General features: G+C 56.3%; 1 protein-coding gene across 3 annotated transcripts in view; it reads right to left on the reverse strand.

The window, feature by feature from the left end:
* Positions 1-26,838, reverse strand: part of PPP2R3B (protein phosphatase 2 regulatory subunit B''beta) — a 45,281-nt gene that overhangs the window by 1,407 nt on the left and 17,036 nt on the right. For all 3 annotated transcript variants that reach the window (XM_017681347.3, XM_017681346.3, XM_017681349.3), the window contains exons 2-12: positions 22,810-22,995; positions 10,695-10,798; positions 10,393-10,495; positions 9,526-9,600; positions 8,348-8,434; positions 7,807-7,963; positions 4,681-4,729; positions 4,074-4,163; positions 3,677-3,852; positions 2,436-2,554; positions 2,240-2,346 (exon numbers count right to left, since the gene is read on the reverse strand). In XM_017681347.3, the coding sequence (XP_017536836.2) occupies positions 2,240-2,346; positions 2,436-2,554; positions 3,677-3,852; positions 4,074-4,163; positions 4,681-4,729; positions 7,807-7,963; positions 8,348-8,434; positions 9,526-9,600; positions 10,393-10,495; positions 10,695-10,798; positions 22,810-22,995 (1,253 nt within the window). The remainder of the gene's footprint in view (positions 1-2,239; positions 2,347-2,435; positions 2,555-3,676; positions 3,853-4,073; positions 4,164-4,680; positions 4,730-7,806; positions 7,964-8,347; positions 8,435-9,525; positions 9,601-10,392; positions 10,496-10,694; positions 10,799-22,809; positions 22,996-26,838) is intronic.

A 26,838-nucleotide genomic window follows, 5' to 3' on the forward strand; every position in this document is an offset into this window, starting at 1 on the left:
AGGTCAGTGCAGAGTGCGGGGCAGGCACTGCCGACAGAGAGGCCCTGTTCTAAAGCGACTTTCCAATACCAAAGACTACCGCGTACCCTAGAAATCTCCCCAGATACATGCAAGATTCATATGCTGGAAACGACACAAGAGATGGGAGACATCAGAGAAGAGCTCAGTGAATGGAGAGATGGTGTGTTTGTGGGCCAGGAGACGCAGGGTCAGTAAGGTTCCAAGTGTCCCACATGGGCTCCCTTCCCCAGAACCGCAGCGCCCCCATGCGGTCCTCTGTAGGAACACTACTCCCATGTAGAGGCAAAGGGACCAGAAATACCAGCAGGGCGTTGAAAGAGGGAGCTGGCAGGATCTCATCCCACGGCTGCTGAGCTCCTGAAATCAGGGCTGGGTGGCTGTGACAACAGTCACACGGATCAGTGGGACAGGCGGTCCCCAAATGCGTCTCACAGCCGTGGGGCCATGGTGCCGACTGTCACCCCCGGCAACTCAGCCGAGTCCGGTTGGGGTGCCTGGGGCCTTGCTTTGCCATCTCACTTCTCGCATGAAGCTGTAGCAACACACATGCTGCCGTGTGCCAGAGGCACACCATGAGGTTCAGCGCGCACATGGCCCTGGTGTGCCATCCGTAAGGACGCCAAGCCAATTTGACAGCTTTCCTACAACAGTGTGGGGAAACCGGGTGTCCACACGCATGGAAAAGCACCCCATGGGAAGTGGGAGCACCAGAGGCCTGAATGTGAGCGTAAAACACTAAGACTTCTAGAAGAAAACCTCCACGGACGAGGCGGTGGTTTCCAACGTGTGACAGCAAACACAGGCTGTGGGGACCACGCACTGATAAAGGCCACTTCATGAGGATGAAGGCTGGCTCCTCTCCGAAACACTGCGGTGGGAGGACAAAAGCGTGCCACCAGTAGGGAGGAGACGGGATGCCCTGTTCCTGACGGCAGGTGCGTCTAGGAGGTACAGAGAGCCCTTACCACGCGAGGAGGAGACAGTGCACAACTGGGCGCTGACGAAGGATGCAGCCCTTCACCAAGATGACTGACCGCGAGCAAGGACAGGCACGGGCACTGCCTCCTCAGCAAAGGCGCGGCAGTTGAAGACAAGCGGTACTCCACAGTGCCAGGAGGGGGAACCCTCGTGGGGCCGCAGGGTGCTGTGGCCAAGACACATGGGCAGCGCCAAGAAGGTAAGGCTCCTCCCACGTGAAGTGCCATCTCACTCCGAAGGATGGAGCCAAGAGAAGGGAAAGCTCAGGTTCCCAGAAAGCCAGTGTGTGAATGTTCACAGCGGTGTGATTCCCCTGAAACTGGGAAGGTGGCAAACCACCCAGGCCCTTTGCCTGGTAAGCCCCGTGGCCACCCGTGCGTCAGAGCGCTGCCCAGCCACACCGTGAATTGCAAACGCCCTGTGAGATTGCATTTCTGGATGTTCTGGAAAAGGGAATCCCAAAGCACAGAGTAGCACTTGCCGGGTGGTGAAGGGAGAGGGCTTTGGGGTGCTGGCCTACCGATTCTGGAACTATCCAGGGGTGGCAGGAGGCACTGTTACCGAACCAGCAGCGCCCATGGGGAGACACCATCCTGCATGTGGCAGCGTCAACGCTTCCCATGGGAACCCGGGTGTGGCCGTGCTTGTTGGCACAGCGCCAGCACCGACACCCACCCCTCCCCAGACCGGCCACAGGCCTGGGAGCCACACACCCACTCCCGCCCGCACCTGGCCTGCACGCTGCGAGCCCGGGACGGAGTGTCCCACCAAATGTGTTACGGGCACAGGAGAAGGCAGTCTGTCTGGGGGCCTGACAGCAGATGTGGAACTAAGCTGAGGTGCCCATGTGGGCGGGGAGGGGCAGACGCTGGGCCCTGGGCTGCCTTGGGAGGCCCCAGGACAAGCAGGCAGCTCCAGCCAGACGTCACACAGGCCTTCTGGGGCCGCAGCTGGACAGAGGACACCCGCCCGCCTCCGTCCCCACCCACTGCCCTTCTCACGCTTGTCACGGGTGCTCCAAGGGGCGCTCAGCAGCACCACCCCCCTCCACTGGACTGCCCAGGCCCTTCTGAAGGGGCCTTCTGGGTGAGGTGGGTGTGGGGAAGGGGGTGCCTGCTGCCTATCTGCCACCCATCCACATCCCCAGCCTGGTCCCCACACCTCTCTTCTGCATGCTCCCAGCCCCCACTCGCACATGAGAAGGCAGTGCGCGTCCTGGGTCCCCCGGGTCCCCACTCACCCGTCCCCCCACGACTCCCCTGCAGCCTCCTCGGCCACAAGGATGTCGTACTCCTCGGCGGCGTACTTCTCCCAGTCTGAGAGCTCGGGGCCTTCACTCTCGCTCTCCTGGAGGAACACAGGTCAGGGCTGCGGAGGCGGAGCGCTCACCCCACCCCCGTGCGTGCCCGTCACCCTGCCCCGCCCCCTGCGCTCACCCTGAGCAGGGAGACCTGCTCTCTCTGCTCGTGGTCCAGGTACTTCTCGATGTTGAAGAACGTATCGAAGAAGACGTAGGCCAGCTTACACTTCTTGAGGTCACCCAGCGAGATCCGCCCTGTGTGCAGGGAGCACTTACTGCCAGGAGGGCTTGGGCCCAGCGTGCCCTGGCAATCCACCTTCATGAGCACCCTGTGCTCTGACAATGCCACGGACAGAGGAGGCCTTCGAGGTGGCTCTGCGTGAGCAGTGGAGCAGGGCCCCGAGGATCTAAGCCCACACAGGTGGAGGGGGCACAAGGACACAAGCTCTGGCTGCCAGGGCACTCCCAGCAGATCACATGAGCTGCCAGACGTACACACACTGACCGGGAGGGGCCCAGTCAGGGCGGGGGTCCAGGCCAGTCGGCTACAATGCCCCCGACGAGGATTACCAAACACAGGCACAACAGTAACTGAGGTGTCTGAGTTCACGGGACAACTCCCTGTGTTCCTTTGACCTTGGGGGGTGTCCCATGTCCCAACGTGGGCAGCTATCCACCCTCTTGGGCACAGCCTTCTCAGCTGTGTGGCAGGACAACCCCATCAACCCAGGGGTCCTGGCCACAGGGGGAGGGACGTACAAGTCTGGGACTCGAGCTGGTGGCAGGGGACCCAGACTAGAGCTCCCCGAAGATGCCAGGAGCACAGGCAGGGGGACTTGCACGTGTGGTCAGGATACCCACCTCCTGGCCCTGGAAGGTATGTGTGCTCCCCATACAGGACAAGACCCCAGCATGGGGTGGGGGTGCTGAGGGGTCACATGGGGGCTGAGGAGGACAGGCAGGGCCGGACACACCGTGCTGCTCAGCACTTAGTGACTGGCCCCGACAAAGCTGATGTCCCATGTGATGACACTAGCTCACCTGCCCAGGGTGCTATTGGCGGTGACAGGGGGACCAGTCCCCCTGAGGCCCTGCTCACCCTTGACACCAGCTCAGTGGGGATGGCTGTGCCCTGGTGGGCGCCCCCTCACGGAACCCTGTCTCACACAGGGGCATGCCTCACCTCATACAGGGGCTGCCCTATCTCACATGAGGGTGTCCCTTCTTAAACAAAGGGGTGTGCTCCACCTCACCCACGGCACCCCATCTCTAACACAGGGCGCCACACCTCACACACGGTGGTGCCACTTCTTACACTGACTTACGGGAGGCCCCATCACACATGTGAGCTGCCCCGTCTGACACGTGGGCCATTACCTTCCCGCTGGGGCTTCACCAGGTCCAGCATCTGGCAGAGGCAGTCCTCGAAGGGCAGGGCCTCGATGGCCATGCTGTCCAGCCTGCGGCACTGCTCCTCATAGAAGTACTGCAGCTCGAACATGGACAGGGCCCCGTCGCCGTCCAGGTCCATGCAGCGGAACCAGTACTCGATGCTGCCGTCAGCGCCAGTCAGTGCGGGCCTCGGGCAGCCTGGCCACCCAGGACGGACCTCGCGGGGGACCGGCCACCCCCAGATGGACCCCTTCCGGGCTCCCTGCCTGGGGGGTGCCCCACCCAGGACTGACCGCACCCAGATGGACCCTCAAGGATGACCGCTCATCCACGGCTCCCGATGTTCCAGCAGGTGAAGCGCAGGCAGCTGCCGAGCACCTACCTGGTTGGGGTGTTTTTGTCTTCTTCGGAGATCAGAAACCACACAAAGTCAGCGTAGCTCATCTTCCCTTCCTTCTGTACGCTTCTGCCTCTGAGTTCAGGGCCAGCACGGGAGCCAGAGATGTGAGTGAGGAGGAGCAGCACGCGCCAGGAAGGCTGTGCCCGCCTCCCCTGGGTGAGTAGGGCCTACGTTTGCTCAATCCCACGTGGTTCCTACTTGACAGGAAGTCTGAGGGTGTGAGCAGCTGTGCGACCCCAAAGGTGGTTCCCCGGGGTCCCGGGAGGGGCAGGAGCAGCTGCCACTGCTGAGTCACCACTACCTGCCAGCCTCTGATGCCTGGACTCTAGTGCTCACTCGGACGCCCAGGGCCTGACTTGGACCCCTGACACGGGGCCCGTGTCCCCCCTTCCGGGTGATGCCAGGGACAGAGATGTGCATGTGCCTTACTAACGGCATCACGTGACAATGTGTTCTCCCTTATGGCCTCGTTGGTGGCACCACTCAGAACACACACCCGTGTCAGGACCTGAGCTGGAACTAGCTCAGGCACAGAAAACCGGCCACTGTCATGAGAGGGAAGACCAAGAAGCAGTGAGTTGGCACGTACCGCGTCACGGCTCCTGAGAATATCCTCTCGATCATCTTGGTGGATATAGCTGCAAAGAAGGACCAGACCGTGAGCCCCTGCAGGGCGGTCCTGGCCCGTGGCCCCAGAACAGGTGGGCGGGCTGAGGGCTGAAATGCTGAGAGCCAGGCCTGGTCGGGGCGGAGCTGGGGGATGTGAAGCCCCCAGCACATGCCTGTCCACTGAGCTTTCCCATCCTGGGGGCTGAGCCCAAATGCGAGTCACAGGTGAAAAGCGGCTGTGGCTCCAAGGCAGGAGAAGCCCGTGAGGAGCGCAACACGCCTGCGTTCACCCCCAGGTGTCTGCTTCCCGACACTGTCACTGCGACTGGTCAGAGCAAACGTGCACCTCAGCTAACACCCAACTCACAGGCAGGAGTGCTGGAGGACACGTAATAGTTTCCTGGGCCACTGTAACCACCACCGACCACGGGCTTTAAGAAGACACGTCCCCCATCCTGGAGGCTGGACCCCGAGGTCCAGCTGTGGGTGGGGCTGGGCCTCCTGAGCCTTCCCGCTGGGTGTGTGGACACCGTCTTCTCCCTGTGTCCTCAGGGGGTTGCTCCTGTGTGTCTGTGTCCTCATCTCCTCTTATAGGGACACAAGTACTATGGGATCAGGGCCCACCCTATGGTCTCATTTTACCTTCATCCCCTCTTTAAAGGCCCTCTCCAAATACAGCCCCATTCTGAGGTCCTGGGGTGAGGGCTTCATCCCACAAATCTGGGGGGACACAGTTCAGCCCATACTAAGCATATGCCCACAAGATAGGGAAATAAAGACAGTCTTTTCCCCTAACCTCCACTTCACCCTAACTCAATGAAAGTCACCCCTAATGGAAAATGCCTGTATGTGTCAGAGTTTGAATTGTGTCTTCTGAGAAGACACATCCATGTCCTGACTCCTGGAACTTGTGAAAAGGACCTTATGAGGAGATAAGGGTCTCTGCAGATTTGACTAAGTGAAGAATTGGAGATGAGGTCGTCCTGGATTAGGTGCCGTCATCAAAAACAGATAAGGAGACACACAGACACAGGAGAAGTGACATGGACATGGAGGCAGTGATGGGAGGGACAAGCCCAGGGCTGCCTGGAGCCCCCAGAAGCTGGAAGAGGCAGGGAAGAGCCTCCCCTGGAGCCTGGGGAGGGAGCAGGCCCTGTGCCGCCTGGACCTTAGACACTTGGTCTCCAGAGCTGGGGCAGAATAAATCTGTTGTTTTAATCCATGGAGTCTGTGGCAAGTTACAGCAACCTCCGCAGAGTCTTGCACACCCCTCCTGGGTGACAAGCCCTCATAAACTCCTTCATATTGGACTCCTGGCTGTGAGAGGACAATACCCTGCTGTTTCAGTCAGAGCAGCCCCAGGGAACTAGCACAGCTGACCCAGATTCCCATGTCCAGTGATCTGCAAACAGAGCACCACAGGAACCCCCCATCCCCACCCCCCACCTGGGCTGCACAGGACAGGGTCAGCACTGACTGCTTGCTCCTGTATTCTGTGAAGCCAGTCCCATTGCTGCTTGAGAAGAAGCCCCTTTTAGCTTTTGAAACTGGCCCAAATGGGAGGGATGTATCATGGCACCCGTATCACCATGTGGATTGTTCTGCAAGGCACTGAGTGTCCCGTCCAGGCCAAGACCACTGTCCCACAGTTACTGGTATTCTAAGGGCAGACGAGGCCATGATGCCAGTAGCTTCAAGCCCTGCTTGTTGACAAACCCTCAAGGCAGACCTCGTGAGAGCGTCTGGGTGTGATGCTTCAGTGCACGGGGCAGGAGGCCACAGGGTCAGGGCCAGGCTGCAGGGACCTGGGACCAGGGCTGGGGAGCTGGAGGGCCTGTGGGCTGGGTTGATGTCATCTGGGCAAACTGTGTGCCCAGCCCCCACGGGCTGATCCTGGAGCCCATGCCAGAACTGAGATGCGTGGTGAGTTTAGGGATGATACTGCCCGGGGCACAATGCCAGGCAGAGAGACAGAGAGGAGATAAGCCCAGAGAGCTGGTGTCTGGGAAACGCTGCACAGAACACCACCACAAATAAAGCAGATGCCCAGCGGGGCTCAGAAATTCTCTCATGGATGTGGTTATTAGGAAAAATCACATGAGAAGGTGCGAGAGTAAGGAAATCTGTCAGGAAACTTAAAACCCCGAAGGCATACTTAAATTCCAGCTGATCTATGTACTAGGAATTTTGACCTCTTGCAATAGAAAGTAGAACGACCTAACTTTCCTGCTAAGGAAACACCCACACAGGATTCTTTCCCACCACGTCTGAATTGTGAGGGGGCCTAAAATTAACCTGCCTGGCCCTCTGTGCTGAGAACGGACAGAAGCCCACAGAGCTCTGCTGTTAGGGCAGGAAATGAGGCTCAGAGAAAAAGGCATCTGGGCGCTGAGCGGTCATCGCGGGCACCAGGCTCACGCTCCTCTGGGTTCTGGACGCAGCACCCTTCCAGACCCTGCCCGCCCAGAACCGGCTGTTTGCTGTCCCAGCACAGCGCCCAGCTGCATCCTCGCGGAGAGGCCGGCCCACAGACAGGCCCCCCGCAGCCCCCACGCCGGAACTGCAGGGACCCAGGAAGGAGAGGAAGCAGGAGACAGGCTGGGTAGGGACAGGCCTTCAGCTCCCCTGCTGAGCAGGTGTTCGCTCAGCTGTGCGAGTGGGTGCTGGAGCTCACTGAGCTGTACCCGGGGGCTTTGCCAAGTTAGGGCTCACCCAGCAGACCTGGCGTGAACCTCACGGTGGGGGAAGGGCAGTCCCTCCACACGTGGGGAAAACCACCAGCTGGAGGACACCGCGGGAAGGAACTAGGTGGGCAGGGCGGGTGAGGAAGGATGCGGCACGTGGAGCTGGTGCTGCCAGGACAGGGCCCACCCCCGGACCCTGCAGGGAGGCTGTCCCGCTCTCTGCACTCAGAACCCACATAAGCCACCAGTGTCCCTGCAATGACAGGCCACTCCTAGAGGCCGGGGCTGCAGGGCGGGGGCGGGCTGCAGGCGGAGTAGCCCAAGTGGGGCTGTGGAGGAGGCATGGGTGGGCAGTCAGGGTGCGTCGGGCTAAGGGAGGCACCGGCACGGGAGCTGTGCACCCGCCCCAGCCACATGCTCACCGTGGTCGTTGTGGCGAGCCAGGTCCTGGGCATCAATGAGGAGATCGTGGTCTGTGTCCAGCTCCCAGAACTTGCAGTAAATGACGTAGAAGTGCTCGTAGGAGAAGTACTCTGTCAGCTGGTTGATGTCCGCTTCCTCCTCCAGGAGGGCCACATTCTGCGGGCAAACCGAGGAAACCACTGCCTTCCCTGGGGTGCAGGCTTTTGTCCTGCGACCCCCCAGGTGTCTCTCGTTGAGCGCGGATGGTTCAGAGCTCGTCAGGATTGCGATGACTGGGAGCAGGGGTGCACCTGCTTGGGTGGCACTCTAGTTTGGGAGCCCCTGGGTAGGGGCTGCCCCGAGGCTTGGCCTGGCTGCCCACCAGTAGTAAACTGTGGCCCTGCAGCTTGCACGCTCTCATCCCGCATACACTGACATGGGCAGGTCATTCTAAGGCCACGTGTTTACAGAACCTGTGCACAGAGGGCAGGCGGGTGAGTGGAGGACTGTGGACGGGGCAACTGGGAGGCCGTGTGCTCCTGCTGGCCCGCCGGGGCCTACCTGCAGGAAGGTGCTCCTTCGGAGCTCCGCGCACGTGATTCTCCCGGTCCAGGACCTGTTGACCGTGTAGAAGATCCTCTGTATGACCTGCAGGAGGAGGCGGGACTTGGGCCGAGACCGGGAGCTGCAGGGCCCCGCGCCGCCAGCAGAGGGCGTCCGCCACACACAGCTGGGCAGGCGGGTGAGGGAGGGGGCGGAGTCAGGCCCGGAGGTGTCCCGAGGGGCTGCCCCCAGCCCCCACAGGGGCCTGCCCAAACCACACTCAGACGGACACCCCTGAGCGGGGAAGGGGTGGCGTGGACGGGAGCGGAGGGTGGAAGTCGCACAGCGGGGTTTTGTAAAGACCAGCTCTGAACACATCCACACCTGACTCACCCCTGGATGAAAAGCTGAAGTTTAAGGTTGGAGAGAGGCCCAAAAGGCTTAGTCAGCTCTGGACTCAGATGGGGATGCCCTCCTTCAGGGCACCCTCCCGCTCTCCCCACCAACCCCACGCCTTCCCTTCCCCTGGGGTCCCCTCCCACTCTCACCCCCCACCCCACGCCTTCCCCTCCCCTGCAGGGCAGCAGCGGGCGGTCTGCACAAAGCCCGTTCATGTTCTGCAGTCAGTGACTCATACAACACAATTCCGATCGCCTTGCTTCAATGAGCCGAGGCCAGCACAGGGGAGCAAGGATAGTGGGGCAGACACGGGGCTCCCCCATGTGAACTCCGTGTGTTACAGGGCAGACCAGCGCGCGGAGGCATGGGCCCCGCCATGCATTTCATGCGCAGTCTCAGGACACGGGAGTGGGTGCCCATTGCGCAGCAGGAGCGTGGGACGCCCCCCAGGCTGCCTGGGCCTGCGGGTGCAGTGAGGTGCGGCTGTGAATGCGGGGGCCATGTGACTACAGCTGCAGCTGAATGAGGCTACAGGTGTGCCATGGGCGCATGCAGATGCGGGTGCAGGTTCGGGGGGCTTGCGCCTGCACGCTGCCCAGCGGGGGAGGCCGCGGGCAGGGCAGTACTCTCGGAAGCCGAAGGGCCCCTCCCTGCCTGGGGGAGCCAGCAGGGTCTGCTGGCTGCTGCCGGTGCGCAGACCCCCTCTCAGAGAGCTCACTGGGCTCCAGGCCAGGTACAGACCCCTCACTCCCTGCTCTCCAGGGATGAAGGGCTGGCTGTGGGGCACGTATACTCACAGTGGTGATGTAGCGAGAGTGGAACTCCGCAGCCTCCCTCAAAAAGGCCAAGCCGGGATGAGTGTTCACCACGTCCTGCACATAGGAAACAAGAGACCTCATGGACACGCAGGACCCCGGAGCACCCACCCTTTCTGAATACACCCTGCAGGTCCTGCACCAAGGGGTGAATAAGACATTCCAGCCAGGGCACTGCTGCCCGAAATCATGCTGTGCAATTGTGAACAACCATTAACCCTCCCGCTAAGAGTACAGGACAGCTACTGATGGCCCCTCACCACCCGGTACCTGGACTTGCAGAAACATGGAGGGCCAAACACATCAGCCCATTTGATTTGTGACACATGCTCATTTTATCGAGGGTTATAGTCATGCCAACCCTGTGAGTCACTTCCACTCAAAGCTCTGGTGATTCCCGCACTTGGAGGTGGGTGTCCAGGGACTCCTCACCACCAGTCGCCTTGGACCCCCACCCACTGTGGAGTGCGCGCTCCCATGCACAGAGTAGGAACGTCCTGTGGACACGCTCCTGTGCACAGAGCAGGAATGCCATGTGGAGACCCTTTTCTACAGCTCCCCAACCTGCTTCTACGTAGGAAGAGGGGCCGCAGTGGTGCTAATCTGTTGTCTCCAAGACTCCACGTTCTGTGGGTTTGTGGCCTGGGAAGTGTCTGCCCACCACACTCGGGTGGGTGTTCCTCAAACCATCTTTCCTGGAAGCAGTGCCCGAGGAAGGGCAGCCAGACTCATGTGTACATGCCTGTGTGTGGTGTAGACCTGCAGGCAGCACAGGAGAGGGAGGGGTGCCGTATAGACGTGGGAACCCACAGTGGGAAGGAGGGCTGCAGTGCAGGCCTGGGAACGCACCTGCAGAAAGGGGATGAAGTCCTCCTGCACCAGGTAGTTGCAGCCGGGGCTCCCAAGCAGGTGGAGGAACCTGGCAGCGGCGTCATGGCAGGTGTGCAGGATCCTGGGGGACAGGGGCCCAGCTTCCTCGCATGTGCCCACAGGCCCCTCCCAGGTAGGGCGGAGACACTCTGCCGCGAGGGGTGCAACCAAGCGGCTCAGGGGCAGGAGTGAGAGGCCGGGGTGGAGAGCCAGGCACGGCCACCGGGATGGGGACCCGCTGCCCTGCCCTCGCCCACTCCCTGGGTCAGGCCCAGACTCACTTTCTCCACATGGCAACGAACTTGTGGACGGAGACAGAGCCCGTGCGCTCTCCCCCTGCGCCACAGAAAAGCGGCGCCTTCCAGTACAGCGGGCAGCCACAAGCCTGCAGCAGAGTGGGCAGGACAGCGGTTAGCATGGCTAACCCACCGCTGGCTCCCCAAGGACGAACAAAGTGAACCGCTGCTGCAGAGAACCCAACATTCAGAACAGGAGGCATGTCAGAGGTGAGCTCATGGGTTCTGCAAAATGCAAAGTGTGTTCATTCCTGCACCCTAGGGTCAGTAACACGTGCTCATCCCAGCGGTCACATAGGTGACAGCAACACAGTCTGGGACACAGAACACCAGCCAGAGCAGGGGACAGTCAGCAACCATAACAGCAGGCCTGGCGAGTCCCCAAACTCTGGAAACTAAGCAGCGTAAGTGAGGGGACCCTGGGAAGTTAGACTAGAGAATATTTTGAGAGCAATAATGGAAATGTCCCATATGCAAACTTATAGGACACGGCAATATCAGGACTAACTTTTATAGCTTTAAATAGACATACCAGGAAAGGGGAAGGCTGAAAACTGGCAACCTAAGCTTCCATCTCAAAAAGTAAGGAAGAAAACACACAGCCGCTGTGAAAGATAAAGCTGGTACCAGCAGCAAAGCTCAGCAACACAAAGGCCAGCTCTTCAAAAAGGGGCTTAAAGCTCAATGCAATTTAGCGATGTCAGCCACCAGTGCAGACCCCACCAGTGGTAAGAACACAGGAAGTGGACACAAGTGACTTTATGCCAATAAATATGACAACTTCGGTGACACAGACACATGCCTTGATTAATGTGTCAAACCACAACAAACACACAGAGAATGTGAACACTACACACTTCCAGAAATTGAATCTGAGATTTAAAACTCACACAAAATTTCAAACCCAACGGGCTTCACCAGTAAATTCTTATAAACATTTAGGGAAGAAATTGTATTAACTGTATACAAACTCTTTCAAAGAATAAACATAAAGGACGTCTCTCAGTTCTCGCTACGAGGCCAGCATGTCCCAGACACTGAAGCCTGTCAAGGACGCAAGGAGACTCACAGGCCAGTCATCTCTCAAGGGCACAGGCACAAAAATCCTGCACAGAACGCATGTGAGCAAAGTGAGATCAGCAATACAAAAAAAAAACCCATTAATTAAAAACCAACAGACCAGGAAACTAGGAATAGAATAAAGCTCTTCCAAAGAACTCACCTGCCTCAACACCCAAAAAACAAATAACCCTATTAAAAAATGGGCAGAGGATATGAACAGACAGTTCTCCAAAGAAGAAATTCAGATGGCCAATAGGCACATGAAAAGATGCTCCACATTGCTAATTATCAGGGAAATGAAAATTAAAACCACAATGAGATGTCACCTCACACCAGTTAGGATGGCCAACACAGAAAAGACTAAGAACAACAAATGCTGGCGAGGATGCGGAGAAAGGGGAACCCTCCTACACTGCTGGTGGGAATGTAAACTAGTTCAACCACTGTGGAAAGCAGTATGGAGGTTCCTCAAAACACTAAAAATAGAAATACCATTTGACCCAGAAGTTCCACTCCTAGGAATTTACCCTAAGAATGCAGGATCTCAGTTTGAAAAAGACAGATGCACCCCTATGTTTATCGCAGCACTATTTACAGTAGCCAAGAAATGGAAGCAACCTAAGTTGTCCATCAGTAGATGAATGGATAAAGAAGATTTGGTACATATACACAATGGAATACTATTCAGCCATAAGAAGAAAACAAATCCTACCATTTGCAACAACATGGATGGAGCTGGAGCGTATTATGCTCAGTGAAATAAGCCAGGCGGAGAAAGACAAGTACCAAATGATTTCACTCGAAGATTTCAAGACTTCCTGGAGTACACCAGTGAAGGTTTCATCTATCAGTGCGGAGAGGGGCGGAGAGATCAGTGGGCGGGGATGCAGCTGGGGAGCCTCCGCCACATGCTGTCACCCAGGAAGGGCCTCGTGCAGTTTGGCAGGAAATGAACGTCTCTTCCCCGAATCTTGGGTCGTTGGGAAAACCCTGCTTACTTCACATAGTGCACAAAAGCCAGCGCATGATGGAGCAGTCCTAAGCGTGAACGGTAACAGGGAACTTTCTGGAAGAATGTGTAAAGGAAGCATCAGCCCGAAGAGGCACACGCCACCTCAGAGCAATAGGCCCGAGGGGCACTGCAGGGAGAAGCGCCCACGGACGCTGTGAAAACGGCTCCACACTCAGGAGCGAGCGCACGAGACAACAGGACACACAGGAAGGCTCGAAGGTAAAGGCTGAAAATGCCAGGAGTGGGCGAGAGTGCAAGGAGCCGGGACTCACACACACGGCCAGGGGGCGGGAAGTGGTGCAGCTGCTGGGGCAGTGCTGCCACGCGGGCCACCACAGTCATACAGGATTGTCCCAAGAGCGCACGAACAGGGGCTTCCGCTCCTGGGAGACACGGCCAACAGTGTTCTCATGGTTCTACTCACAATGGCCCTGACGCAACGAGCCCGCCATCCAGAGCAGCAGGCTGGATGAACAGTGGGTCAGTGTACGCACTTTGGGGCGCATGCTGCCTGTAAGGGGGCGCACGACGGACCTTGGAGGGGACGGCTCCAAGCCGCGCAGTGGGATAAAATGCAGCAGTGAGAACCCACTGCCACCTGCAAGTGTGGACGGTCTCATGAAGGTGAGCAGAGAAGCCAGGTGGGAACAAGGCTCGTGCCTGACAACTGAGAAGTGATCCGTGAGGCCATGCAGCACCAGGCTGGTGACCAAGAAGGGGCGGGCAGAGGGAATTAACCTGGGGTGCTGGAAAACCTCGGCATCTCGCTCTGGGTGGTGGTAGTGTGGGTGTGAGAACCCAGTGGGCTCAGGACGGGTGGCCCAGGGCAGCACTGCCCTACTTCATGGCTCCAGGCCCTGGTCAGCGCCCGTGGTCCGTGCCCTTCACGACCTGTGCACTCTCCTGAACGGGGTCACCTATGCTCGGCTCCCAGGATGTGCTGGTGTGACTGTGGCCCCAAGCCTATCCAGTCCTACAGGAGAGCTGGTAACCCTACAGCTCTGGCCCTGACCTAAGTGACCTCCCAGGACTTGGTCATATTCTGAAGTGAATGGGAAGCATTACCTCTAAAATGCAAAAGATGTAAAGAAACATTTTGTAAAAAATTATAAAACTGTCACTCCAAAGGAAAAGGTACATCACATATTAAGATCCCATGTTTTATAAATGCTATGTAAGCGCCTGCTTATAAAAAAGCACATTTTGTAAGTGCACAGAGGAAGATCCATTCCCTGTCGGGTGCAGAGATGTGCCTCAGTCATGCACCCCTCCCAGCACCCACCAGTCCTCCCCTGCCCCAGGGAGCTGGTCTGCCTTTCCCAGAATGTCACATAAAATGGAACTGTGGCATTGGTGCCTTTTGGTCTGTCGGCTCCTTCCACTGCGTAAATTGCATCCAAGATTCATCACGCTGCTCTGTGCATGAAATAAGAAGAAATACATGTACTGGTCTTGGTCCCAGTTCCTGGCACAGAGCCCCTAAATTTCTTGGAATGTCCTGAGTGACAGGAGGGTCTTTTGTCCTAATGAGGTGCCTGTGGGGAGCTGTGGACGGGGCTGGTCACCAGGCAGACCTAGCCCTAGTTAGAAGCTAGAACTTGCAGCCCCACCTATGGTCTGGGAAAGAAGGCATGGGGATTGGGTTAGTGACCCATCAGGCCAATGTGACGAAGCCTCCATAAAAAGACAGTATGTGGTTCAGAGAGCTTCCGGGCTGGAGCATGGGTCCACATACCAGGAGGGCAATGGTTCTCACTCCTCGGGGTCAGACGCTCCAGCCCACAGGTCCCTCCGGGACCCTGCCCTCTGCGCCTTCCATCTGTGTCCTTTATCCACCCTGTGTTATACTGCTAACCCTCGAACAGCACAGGTTTGAAATGCCTAAGTGCATTTAAACAGGCTTTTCAATGTGGGCACTGGAGATGGTTCTGAAGATGAGAAACTGTGTGAAACAAACAGGCAGATGCACGGCACAGCACACAGGTATCTAAACAATTAAGAAAGAGGTGTGCTGTGAATGCACAGAATATGCAGATCCTAGTTAATTTTATCATTTGTACTATAAGATCAAGGTAGGCTATTGCCAGTTAAGTTTTTGGGGAGTCACAGGTTGTATGTGGGTTTTTGACTGACCCCTAAAGACTGTGTTACTCAGAGGCCAGCTATACGATAAACTGGTAGATGCAGGTGTTTCCCTGAGTTCTGTGAGCTCTTACGGCAAATTAGGGACTGTGAGAAGGGCTGTGGGGCCCCATGAACCTACAGCCGGTCGGTCAGAGGCACCTGGGACCTGGCACTGGCATCTGAAGGGGCACCCTGTGGAGCTGAGCCCTTATGCAGTGGCTTCTTCGCTGACGCCAGGTGGTGGTGTCGGAACTGAACCAAAGTGCAGGTAGGACGCCTGAGCAGGAGGCCTCACCAGACACCGAGCTGCTGGCACCTTGACCTGGGACTCCAAGCCCCAGAGCTGTGAGAGATCGATGCGCGCTGTTCACGAGCCCCAGCCTGGGCACTGGGAGGGCAGCCTGACTAAGACAAATGGCTAGAGAGCAGCCACACAAGAGCGGTGAGGGTGTGCGACAACCGGGCCCTCACACGGGGCCGGTGGGGATCTAACATGGTGCCAGTAAGTTAAGCAAAGACTTACTCATAATGCAGGGACCTCACAACTGTATACGCACGTGGAAGAGCTGAAAACAGGGGTTCACACACGTGTACCTGAATGTGTTCACAGAAGTCACAGTCATTATTCCAAATGGTAGCCACCCAAACATGCAGAGCATGTGCCATGCACACAGGGGACTATTACTCAACCCTGAAGAGGAGGGCGGCCCTGACACACGCACAGCACGGATGGACCTGAGCCCACGGTGCTCAGGGAGAGGCGCAGACACACAGGGACACACCGACTGGGATCTGTTCACAGGAAACGACCAGAACAGGCAGATGCACAGACAGACATGGACTCATGGCTGTTGGGCTGGGAAGGGTGGGGAGACCTGCTCCTGAGGATGGGGTTTCTTTGTAGGGAGGTAGAATGTTCTGGAACCAGACAGAGGGGGTGGTTGGTTGTGCAACACTGAATATGTGATAAAGGTCTCTGGACTGTAGGCTTTACAATGGTTAAAATGCTGATGGTTTTATGTGACCACATACACACGCTGCCTACTGTAAGGTCCTGTGCATATAAAGCTCTAGAAGACTCCACCTCATCTGGGTGACAGTAGGTGGGCAGGGGCAGTGGGGGGGGGTGCCAGGATGGGAGGAGTGGGCCTTGCAGGTGCTGGGAACACTTGCACCCCACTGCTATGGGGCAGGCAACCCAGTGCCAAAGCCTGTTAGGTCGTACATGTCACATACGTGGTGCTGCGGCTGCCATGGGCACGGCGCAGGGGGGATGGGGAGTCACTGAGGAGGTGTTGTGGCCTGGGTGACGGCTCCGTGACAGCATACAGCCCGCATGCACTGGGCAGCTAGCAGGGGCTCACTGCATGGACCTTGGCATAAACACGCCACCACTGCACATACCTGCGGAACCACGGGCAGCCCACGCATGCCCAAGCACCACCCGCGGAAGGACACACGGACGAAAGCCCACCACAAGAAAGGCGTGGGGAGCCATCGTGTGGGGGAGGACACTGAAGCTGCAGTGAGGGGGTACGTCCTGCAGGGTGGCCCCAACCGCGGCGATGCTGGGAGCTGCAGGGCCACAGGACAGCCCACTGCGTGTACCTGCACGTGCTCCGGAAAGTCGCCGTGCTTGTTCCAACGACTGGCACCCAGGCACCTGACGACCAGGGCTCAACTCTGCCATCCTGACAACCTGGGGATGCGATGCAGGCAACGGCCGTGCACACCAGCATGGGGAGCAGCTCCGCTCACAGAGTGCTGGGGGCGACCACGTGCTCACCTCCGCACACAGCTATGGCCTGTGTGCGCACGTGGCTGACCGGCTGGGAGGACAGCTCCAACCCCACACAGAAGCGCGACCCGCTCATGGGGAATCCCACAAGACAAGGCAGGCCCTGATGCCAGGAGCAGGCCCGGGGCAGTCCTGGGGCAGCGAGGCAGGGCAGGACCCATTCTCACGGGATGAGATGGGGGCTGAGGGCCTCTGAGGGACACAGAAGGGATGCGGGGAGGGGCCCCAGGGGCAGGGAAGGGGCCGGGGCCGGGCGCATGTCCCCCAAACAGTGGAGGAGGAGACACACTCTCAGAAAGTCTGAAGGTACAAACTTAAACTGGAGATCTTCCCGTATGTGAATTACAGACCAGTGAAGGGACCATAAGAGTTAGTTCCCATCAAAAGCTCGGAAAACATGACGGAACAGACAAGTGTGAGGGCGCAACAAACCCGAGAGCAGAAATTCAGGAAAAGACACAAATCCAGGAAGGAACTGGGGAAGCTGACAGAGCTTCCCTGAAAGACGATGCAGACCGGTCTCCAGCACGGCCTGTGGCGGGGGGCAGAAGTAACTGACCCCACAAGGGAAAGGGCGGTGCGTGCGCACCTGATAAAGATGTCCAAAATCATACAATAAAATAAGGAAGAGCTTTAAAGTAATAAATTTGTAAGTCAAGCAAATAATTGGTTTATAAGAAGTATAAATAATGAAAACTGACTGGAGAAATTAAAATCCCCGGTGAAGTGGTGACATCACAGCAGAGCTGGGAGATGGCGGCTTGGTGAGGGGGCCTCGGGGGAGCCTGAGAAGCAGAGAAGCTGAAAGCGGGGCAGAAATGAGGCGGACACAGGCTAACCCGTGTGGCTGACCCTGATTCCCAAACTGGGCGAGAACAACTGGATGCCTGGAGTGTGTGTACATCTCACTTAACAACCAGGGGTGAAATTTCATGGGAAAGATTAGCAGATGAAGAAAAATGCACACCGAAAGAGCCCTGAAATACCATTTCCCACCGACAAGGCCCCAAGCCACTCGCTGGCTCTGTCACGGTGGACAGTGAGAACTCATGACTGCAGAGCCCTTCTGGAGGGACTCTGGGAACCCTGGATAACAGCCCACATGCCCTCCACTGTGACCCGGGCATGCTCTTAGGGAAAGCAGTTCCAAAGACAGACGACATGAAACCATGCACATGGCTATTCCTGCAAAAAGGAGCAGCCTCCGCGGGAACAGGCCACGGCTCACCCACACACAGGGCGCCAGGCACCGGCAGGGGACACAGGGTGCAGGCGGTACTCATGGTGGAAAAGTCCCGCTGCCACAGTTCCATGAGACATGCCAGGCTCCCCTTCCGAGCACGGTTCCAACTTCGTCTTACCAGCACACAAGTGTGAGGACGGGCGGGAGAAGAGGAGCCGCCGGCCTTGGATACCACACACCACAAAAGGAGCGTGAGGTGCACACTGCTCTTTCCCCAGTCCATGGGGGCCTGTCCTTGCACCTGCTGCTCAGGTCACACACAGAGAGCAAGGTGTCTGGCTATGAGGCCCACATCCCGGCAGCAGGGACATGCTGTCAGGAAGTAAGTTGGCTGTGAGCTCACCCCTGGGTGCATAAGCTGCAGGCGCCCTAGTTCTCTGTCAGGTGAAAGTCTGGTTTTCAACACCAAACCCCACTTCTCTGTTCGGCTGATGGCCAACGAGCAACTTCAGTGTTTAGAACCTACTACCTCAGTGGACGCTTGGACGGTGGATAGTAGAGGCCAGGCGGATGGGTGGCTAAGTCGTGAAGAAACACTACACAGAGCACACAGGATTTGACGTAAGGCAAATGAACCACAGAAGAAATGGCTGAGTGCAGGATGCTATGCCCGCAGTGGGGCAGGAGGTTCTGGGCACAGCCAGAGGGATTTAGTGAAAGCACACAATGTTGGCGAGGCTGTGATGGAAACAGAACAGTCCAAGCAGAAGGGAGGCCAGCAGAGCCCTGAGGTAGAGGCGCCTGCAGATGTGTCACAGCACAGGGAACATGAAGGGTAAGACCAGACTGAGAGGTAACATGCATTAGCCCGGGCTCAGAGAAGATGCCCCCTCTGCACCCTATGCCACTCAACAAGGAGATGTGCTCTGTCCAAGCTATGCCACCACGCTCTTCACAAAGAAGTGAAACATGTTAATTTCTAGTGTTTCTACAAAACAGCATGCTATCAGTCTCACTACTTTTCCCATCTCCCTATACACTAATGACCACCTGTAAGAGAGTTTTTAATGTTTCAGCAAGCTTTAGCGGTCACAAAACGGCTGTCATCTTTCCCTCGGAAGGAGATGGCTTTGTATGGTTTCGGCAGCCGGTCACTTTTACGGTTGCAGGCAGGAGGGCAAAGCAAGGAACTCCATGCTGATTTGGGGTGATCTGCAACATACAGTGTTTGCTGAGAAGACACCCACATGCAGACTGTGGCACTTTCAACCTAAGAAATGGGAGAAATTCAGTATGTGCACACGTACACACATGCATATCTACACGTACTTGCTCAGGCTAAGAAGAAAAACAGCCAAAAGGCAACGCAGGGCTGTGAAAACTGTTACCGGAAGAGGAGCCAGACTGGAGTAGACCATCTGGACTTACCTGAGTAGTTCTGGATTTTTGGTTTGACTTCATAACCCTGTTTTTACCCACTTACAAAACAATTTTAGAAAACTCTCACAAGGCAAATCTCTAATACAACGGAACACTTCCCAAGTCTTCCTCTGAGAACAGTGTTACCCTACCACAAAAACCAGACACAGGAACACCCAGAAGCCTACCAGCAGGTCTCCACAACCACAGGGCAAAAATCATCAATGGAGAAACTAGCAAAGAGAATCCAGCAACACACAGAAAGGACTGCACACCATGACCAAGCAGGAGTCCTTCCAGGAAGGTAAGGCTGGTTTAACACTGGAAAAGTCAACTCATGTCATGTCCCGCATCAGGAAAGCAAACAAAGCCACATGACCATCTCAGGAGAAGCAGGAAAAGCATCTGACAAGCCCAGCATCCCGCCTAAACAAAGACACTCAACAAACGTGGACCAGAATGGACGTCCTCCACCTGACAAAGGGTGTGTAAGAGCAGCCCAGAGCTGATGTCATGTCAGAGTGAAAGCACGGAGACTTTCCCCACCAGGCCAGGAGCAAGACCAGAGCCTGCACTTGGCCGTTATCTCCAGCACCACAGTGGAGTTCTAACCACAGCAGTTCAGCAAGGCAGAGAATAAGACATCCACACGGGAAAGGAAGAAATGAAACTATCTGTACTCACAGGAGCCACAATCACTTCTATACAAAATCCTAAGGAATACGCTAAAAACCAGTACAACTGATGACTGAGTTCAGAAGATTTGCAGGATATAAGGTCGATATGCAAAAAACAACTGTATTTTTAACATTTGCAATGAACAATCCATAAATAAAATTGAGAAAACAATTTCATTTATAATAGCATCAGAAATAATAAAATACTTTGGAACAAATATAATAGAATCTATAGAAAACTTTACCTTGAAAACTATGAAATGTTTCTCAAAGAAACTGAAGACATAAATAAATGGAAAGACATTCCACAACCATGGATCAAAAGACTGCTATCACTGAGATGGCAATACTTCCCAAGCTGATCAACAGATTCAATGCACCCCGTCAGCACCCCAGCTGGCATCTTTGTAGGAACCTGACAAGGTGATCCTACAGTTCATGTGGAAGACCAAGGGGCCACCCTGAGCTAAAACAATCTTGAAAAAGAAGAACAAAGTTAAGGACTCACATGCCCCTGTTTCAAGACTTACTGCAAAGCCAGAGTACATCAAGGCAGGGTGGTACTGGCATAAAGACAGAAACATGGTAGGGAGAACAGAGTCAGAACCCTGTATTAAGCCTGCACGTACATGGTCAGCTGATTCCAGCAAGGGGGCCGAGACCGCGCTGGGGAAAGAACAGTCTCTTCTGCAAGTGGTGCTGGGAACCCTGGGCATCCACAGGCTGCAGAATGCAGCTGGACTCCACGCCACTCTACGCTGGCATCAGAAAGGATTGAAGATGTAGACGTCAGAGATAAAACTCGTAAGTGAAAAGCCAAAGTGAATTTTCACGATGTTGGATCTGGTAACATTTCATGGATATGACACCAAAACACAAGTAACAAATGAAAACAAAAATGAACACCAAAATCAAAGACTTCTTTGCATCAGAGGACACTGTTAAGAAAATGAACAGACAACCCAGAACGGGAGAACATATCGGCACACTGTGTATCTGATAAGAGACTTGCATCCAGAATCTATCAAGAACTCTCACAATTCAACAAAATGACAAATAACCCAACTGAAAATGGGCAAAGGATCTAAACAGACAGTGTCCAAAGGAGATGCGCAAGTAACCAGTAAGCCCGTGAAAGATGCTCGACATTGCTGGTCATCAGGGAGACACAGATTACAGCCGCGAGATGCCACCTCACAGACGCTAGACAGGCTGTCCACGAAGAGATAACAAGTGTTGGCAAGGGTGCAGCCTGGAACCCTTGTGCACTGCTGCGTGGAACGCAAAACGGTGCAGCTGCTGTGGAAAAGTCTGGTAGCTCCTCTAAAAATGACATGCAGCGTTCCCACCTGACCCAACGATTCCATCCTAAGTCTGTGCATCCAAGATATGGAGACGCCAGCAGCACGACAGTCACAGCAGCCCAAACGGCAGCCCCCGTGGGACACAAAGCTAAGGGACGGAGCCCTGACCTGCACCAAGACATGAAGGAACCCCGAAAACATGCTGAGTGCCCAAAGCCGGGCACAGAACCCAGGTACTATACAATTCCATTTACACGAAATGTCTTGAGAACACAGAAAGCCGGTGACTCGTTTCCCAGGGACTGCGGATGAAGCGCTGGGGGTATGAGGGGATGAGGTCACTAGGGATGAAGGTGCTGGGGGTGGATGAGTTCGCAGTGGGGATGAGGGTACTAGTGGGTGAGGGCTCCGCAGGGATCAAGGGTGCAGGGTTCCTCCTTGGAGTGGCAAAAACGCCCGGATGCTGACAGCAGTGGTGGGTTGTACAACTGCGAATACACTCAACACCACACTGCAAATGAGTGAATCGTGTGGTATAGGAATTCTCTCTCAATCAGGCTGTTGCACACAGATGGCCAAGGCCACCCTAACGAATGAAAGGAGATGGAAGTAGGTGGTGTCATTTAGAGCGTGCAGAGCAGGAAAACGTTTTCCCAATACAAACAACGGATAGAGGGCAAGTGTCCAGAACACAGAGAAATTCTACAAGAGGGGAGGGCAGGGGATGGATGGGAGAGCCAAGGAAAAAGCACCCGAGTGGCAGGAGGCAGGGGGCGGGACAAGCCACTGATCGCACCTGACATCCGGTTTAGAGCGCTTTATGGAGCAGAACTTCAGGCAGTGGGAGCCCAACACCCAGGAGGTGGCCCTGAGAGCCGGGAAGGGCTGGGTGACAGGGAGCCCGCAGGCAGCAGGAGCCCTCAGGGTCCTGGGTTCCACACCAGGCGAGGGACCCGGGCTACCTCATGGGACGGTGACAGTGTCCAGGCAACGCCACCTTCCTGGTGGGTGAGGCACTGGAGGAGCCCTGGCAACACAAATACACACTGGGGGGAGCAGTGAGTAAACGGTGCTGCATCCCCACAGCAGAAACTGACTGACTGTGCCTGAGCCTACATGCGGCAACATGGCTGATCTTCAAATACCGAAGGCGTTACGATGCACAGTGTGATGGTCCTTAAAGCTAAGTTTCAAACCGCGCAAACTGTATTGCTACCTAGGGATTGTGGGTCCAAGTTCGTGCAGAATAGAGGCACACTGTGCCAGGCAGGGAGAAACACGGGTCGGAAGGGCAGAGGGAGGGCGACGCCGACCTCCAGGGAAGGTGTCCCGCAAGACGCAGAGGTTACACTCACTGAATGTGGCAGGGTGCTGCACCCTCAGTACACTCAGTTTGTGATGAGAATTAACATGAGACCCCATTTGCGCTGGATTTTAGCAGTGGCGTCGCAAGCACGATCCAGAGCAGCACGCCTACAAAGCAGCAGAGACGGGTGCCGCCTGCCATGCCCACACACCCACCTTTGCCACGCTGCCCATGTCCGCCATCGTGGCCTTCTCCTGCGGGAACTGGGCAAACGTGCTCTCGACCTTGGCGATGATGGCGTCTGTGTCCACTGTGCCCTTTGGGCGGCCTCGCGGGAAGTAGAACGCTGGAATGCTTTGGCTTGGGGCTGGCGGCAGGGGCTCCTCCTTCCGCGTCGGAACCTATGAAGCAGAAGGGGTGGGCCAGTTAGAGCCTGGGAACCCTGACTGTCCTCTTCATGCTAACGAGTATGAACGCAGGCGGAGCTGGTGGACGGGATGCACGGGCCCATCTACCTGACTTAACTCCGGACAGTGCCCACAGGCTGGCCACAGGAGGCCAGGACACACGAGGTCACACAACCCATGACTGCCTCGCAGGAGTGCAGATCCATGCCTCCTCTGAACCCGCCTCGGGAGACCCCTCAGAACAGGGGCAGCCCACCACGCAGGGCCTGGAGAACCTGCCCCTGGGAGGCCAGGGTTCGTACCCGGGCTGCCTGGGCCATCAATCACACGCAGGAAGGGGGTGTCCCCGTTTTGGGGCTGTGCCTGGAGTCGCACCTTCCCGCCCATGGACTCCCAGAGGTGGGCACGCCACCACCCTGCAGGCAGGCGGTCCCACGGAGACCTCAGCTGCAAGGTCTCGTTCCTGCCAGGAGCGGAACGGCAGATGCGCCACCCTGGAATCAAAGCCAATGCTTTTGACACCACCAGTGAGCAGTGAGCCCCTGACCAGGTCCCTCACATGTGTCAGGACACCGCCCTTGGTGACGCAGCAAGCTGTCCTGCTTTAGGAAGCTTCCAGCACAGAGCTGGGCTCATGACACAGCCTTCCCATGGCCCACATGGGTCTTTCCCACCCCTGGATCTGCTGCCTCTGCTGCTGGCCGGATCCAAGGGACCCTTCCCTGAATGGAAGCCCCCAGTTGGGAGCAAGCCTAGGAGACCCAGTGGCCTCAGGTGTGCACAATTCTTAGATGGGCCCTTAGTTAGACACAGCAGGGCAGTGGGCTAGCCCGTCCCCAAGGAAGGCTGTGCCCTGGCCACCCCCCAGCCTTCTGTCATTCCCAGTTCCAGTCAGGGATGCCCAGATCACCAGGAGGCCCAGAACATGCCCAGGAGGCCCAGGACCACAGGGCTTCCCTGATGTCAGGGCCTGCACAAGGTCCCAAGACCTTGTCCCAAAGGAGCCCCCTTGCTAAAATGAATCTAACTCTACTTAAGCACTGAGGTTTGGCCCCCCCAGTGGGCTTCGTTTAGGTACTCATGGGTCAGGCGCCTGCGCACTGAGAAAAGGTCATGTAACCTTGAGTTGTCAATCAACCTGTCACTGAAAGGACGTATGAAAGCCACCCTAACCCTAATGGCAGGCCACTCTCCACCCTCCTAGGGAGCACGCTTACGCTCTGCTTAATAACTGCAGTTGAGAACGGCCCTCGTCTGTCTCTCGACAGAATTCTTTCCTTTGGGAAGAAGAGCTGGGGACACACGACGCATTCTGCTGGAAACAGAATGGGCTCGGGAAGTCCCCTTCACAGGGCGGCTCTCTGGCAATGAGACGCCCGGTGCCCAGACACCCGTCTGCCCTAAGCAAGTACGAAGGCTGAACAGCATGTTGTGCAAACACCTCCCTGAGTGCCACCGTGAGCTGGCCAGGAAGTCAGGAACCCTCAGCCACCGACCCCGGGAAGAGAGGGAGCCTGGTGAGGCCGTGGGCCCTGACCGCTGTTGCCATCGGGGATGTGGGCTCAAGGGGGTCAGCTGGCTGCCTCAAGGGGTGTCCCAGACAGCTGTGCCTTCCATTCCAAGAATGAACGGGAAATGGCTCCCAGCTACTCCTATGCCCTGGAGAGGAAAGTGTGGGCCCCAAACCTGCTGCTGCAAGAGCTGGGGTGGGGGAGCCTCCCTGAGAAAGCCAGGCAGACTCTCACTCAAGTTCACAAACCAAATTCACACCATCTGGATGGCCCCCAAGCCCTCAAGCCAAAGATGTAAAGTCGACCCAGACTGGCAGTGTGTGGGTGCAGCATGACCTCAGGGAACCCTCCTTGTCTCAGGACTCGCAAGTTCCCCAGATCCAAGACATGTGAGCAGCACGTGCAGGTGGCATGGGCGCAGCCCACGTCCCAAATCAGCGATCACGTGGGAACAGGCACCAGGAGATGCAGCAGGAACCCTGGGGCAGGTCTGAGCCCACGGCCCTCAGATGCCGGCACCTCAGAAACGGGAACTGATGGGCCTCACGTGCTTCAACCAACAGAGGGCAGGCGTGAAGATACAAGACCGGGTGCACACTGAACACAGACCCAGGGAGACTTCCAGAAATGGAAATCACACTGACACAAGCACCCATGCTGAGCGGGCTGACGGGCAGACCCAGCACAGCTCTGGGGCTGTGTTGGACCCGGACGCAGACGCGAAGCAGGCGTCCACGCTGAAGCTGGGCAGCGGAGACGTGCTGGAAGATGTGCAGAGCCAGGGAACCGCAGGCAGGTTCGCTCCGGAAACCCACACACAGACACAGCATCATGACAACAGGCACAGCTTCCAAACCAGCCCAACCACAACCGCACAGAGGGTGCTCTGCCGTGGAGCACACAGGCCTCCCAGCTGCCCCACAGAACACACACCAGAAGTGGTGCCAACCGGGATCTCTGCCCCCGCGAAGGTAACTTTCCAACAGGGTTTCCGACCAAAGCACAGGGGTCTGCCACTAAGCACTCACGGAGATGCTGAGGAGGGTCTGTCTGGAAGAAGCAGAGCGTACGGAGGTAAATCTGAACACGCTGATCACACGTCAGCCATCAGGGTGTAGCTCCATGCCTTTTCAGATCCCTTGAGAGAACAACAGCGCCAACGAAAGGCTGATGGAGCTTGAGTGTTTCTGGGGTTTAATATGATGAGTAAAGATATGATTTTGCCCCTTGACGAGCTAAGTAGTTGGCATTTCCAGGATAGTCAGTTAACTAGTGGGAAGGAAGCCCCACTTGGGAGATTTATCTGAGTTTTTTCTGGTCAGTTTTGAAAAGCATTTCTTCCCAGGAAGAAGAACAGGCCACCCATGACGGCAGCTGGAATCTCTCCTTTTCCTTTCTTCACAGAAAAAACAATCCTTGAGATTTTGTGAAGAAAAGCACTGTCGCCTTCAGCTGGATTTGACTTTTAAAGGCTTTTTCCCCAGCGTGCCTGTTAGCTCAGCGCCTTAGGACAACGTGCTAACACGAAGGTCACGGGCTCCATCCCAGGAGGGCCACTAAGCATCACGTGTTTCTTTCCCATTTCTATTGACCACATTATCCATGGAATCTGCCTTATGTCCAATACCAATCCTGTAAGTTTATTGAAAAAATCCACCTATAAATGGACCTCTGCAGTTCAAAGACTGAGGTGTGGTTCAAAGATCAACTATATTTACAAGAAACGCATACAAGACATTAGAGCACAGAGGCTGTAATTTTTTCAAAGGCAGAAAAAGATACAGCTGGCCAAGACTAACCAAGAAAAGGTGGTATAGCTGCATTAGTAAAGCACAAAGTAAAGCACAAACTTGCCACAAAGTAAAGCAAGGCTTCGACATTATTGGAGAGGAACAGTCACTCCGGGCTGACGGGTCAGTCACAGAACACTGTTACAACCCTGCGCCGACTGGGGCCTTCCCAGGAAGCCTCAGCACAGACGAGGCAGGCACTAGAGGCGCAGAGATCCAGCCGATTGGAGGCCGAGCTCGGCTCCCCCGGTGTGGATGACAGAGCTGACCAGACAACAAGAAACGGAACTGCCCTGTGCGGACACAGAAGATTTACCAGTTTAATCTCCTGGACATAAATAGACCACGGCCTCAGCACAGCTGCAGAACACACATTCTCTGCCGACACGCAGGGCGCAGCTGGGAGCGGCTGCCTCCTGGACTGTGAAGCAGCTCTCAGCAGACCTCAGTGGCCTCTGGAGGACTTGTGCAGACCCTTCCCTGACCTCTGTGTGGTTATATATCCACGTAAAACAAACATAGCTAACAGACATGCG

Source organism: Manis javanica, chromosome X (genome assembly GCF_040802235.1).
Source record: "Manis javanica isolate MJ-LG chromosome X, MJ_LKY, whole genome shotgun sequence".
NCBI classification, from domain to species: domain Eukaryota; kingdom Metazoa; phylum Chordata; class Mammalia; order Pholidota; family Manidae; genus Manis; species Manis javanica.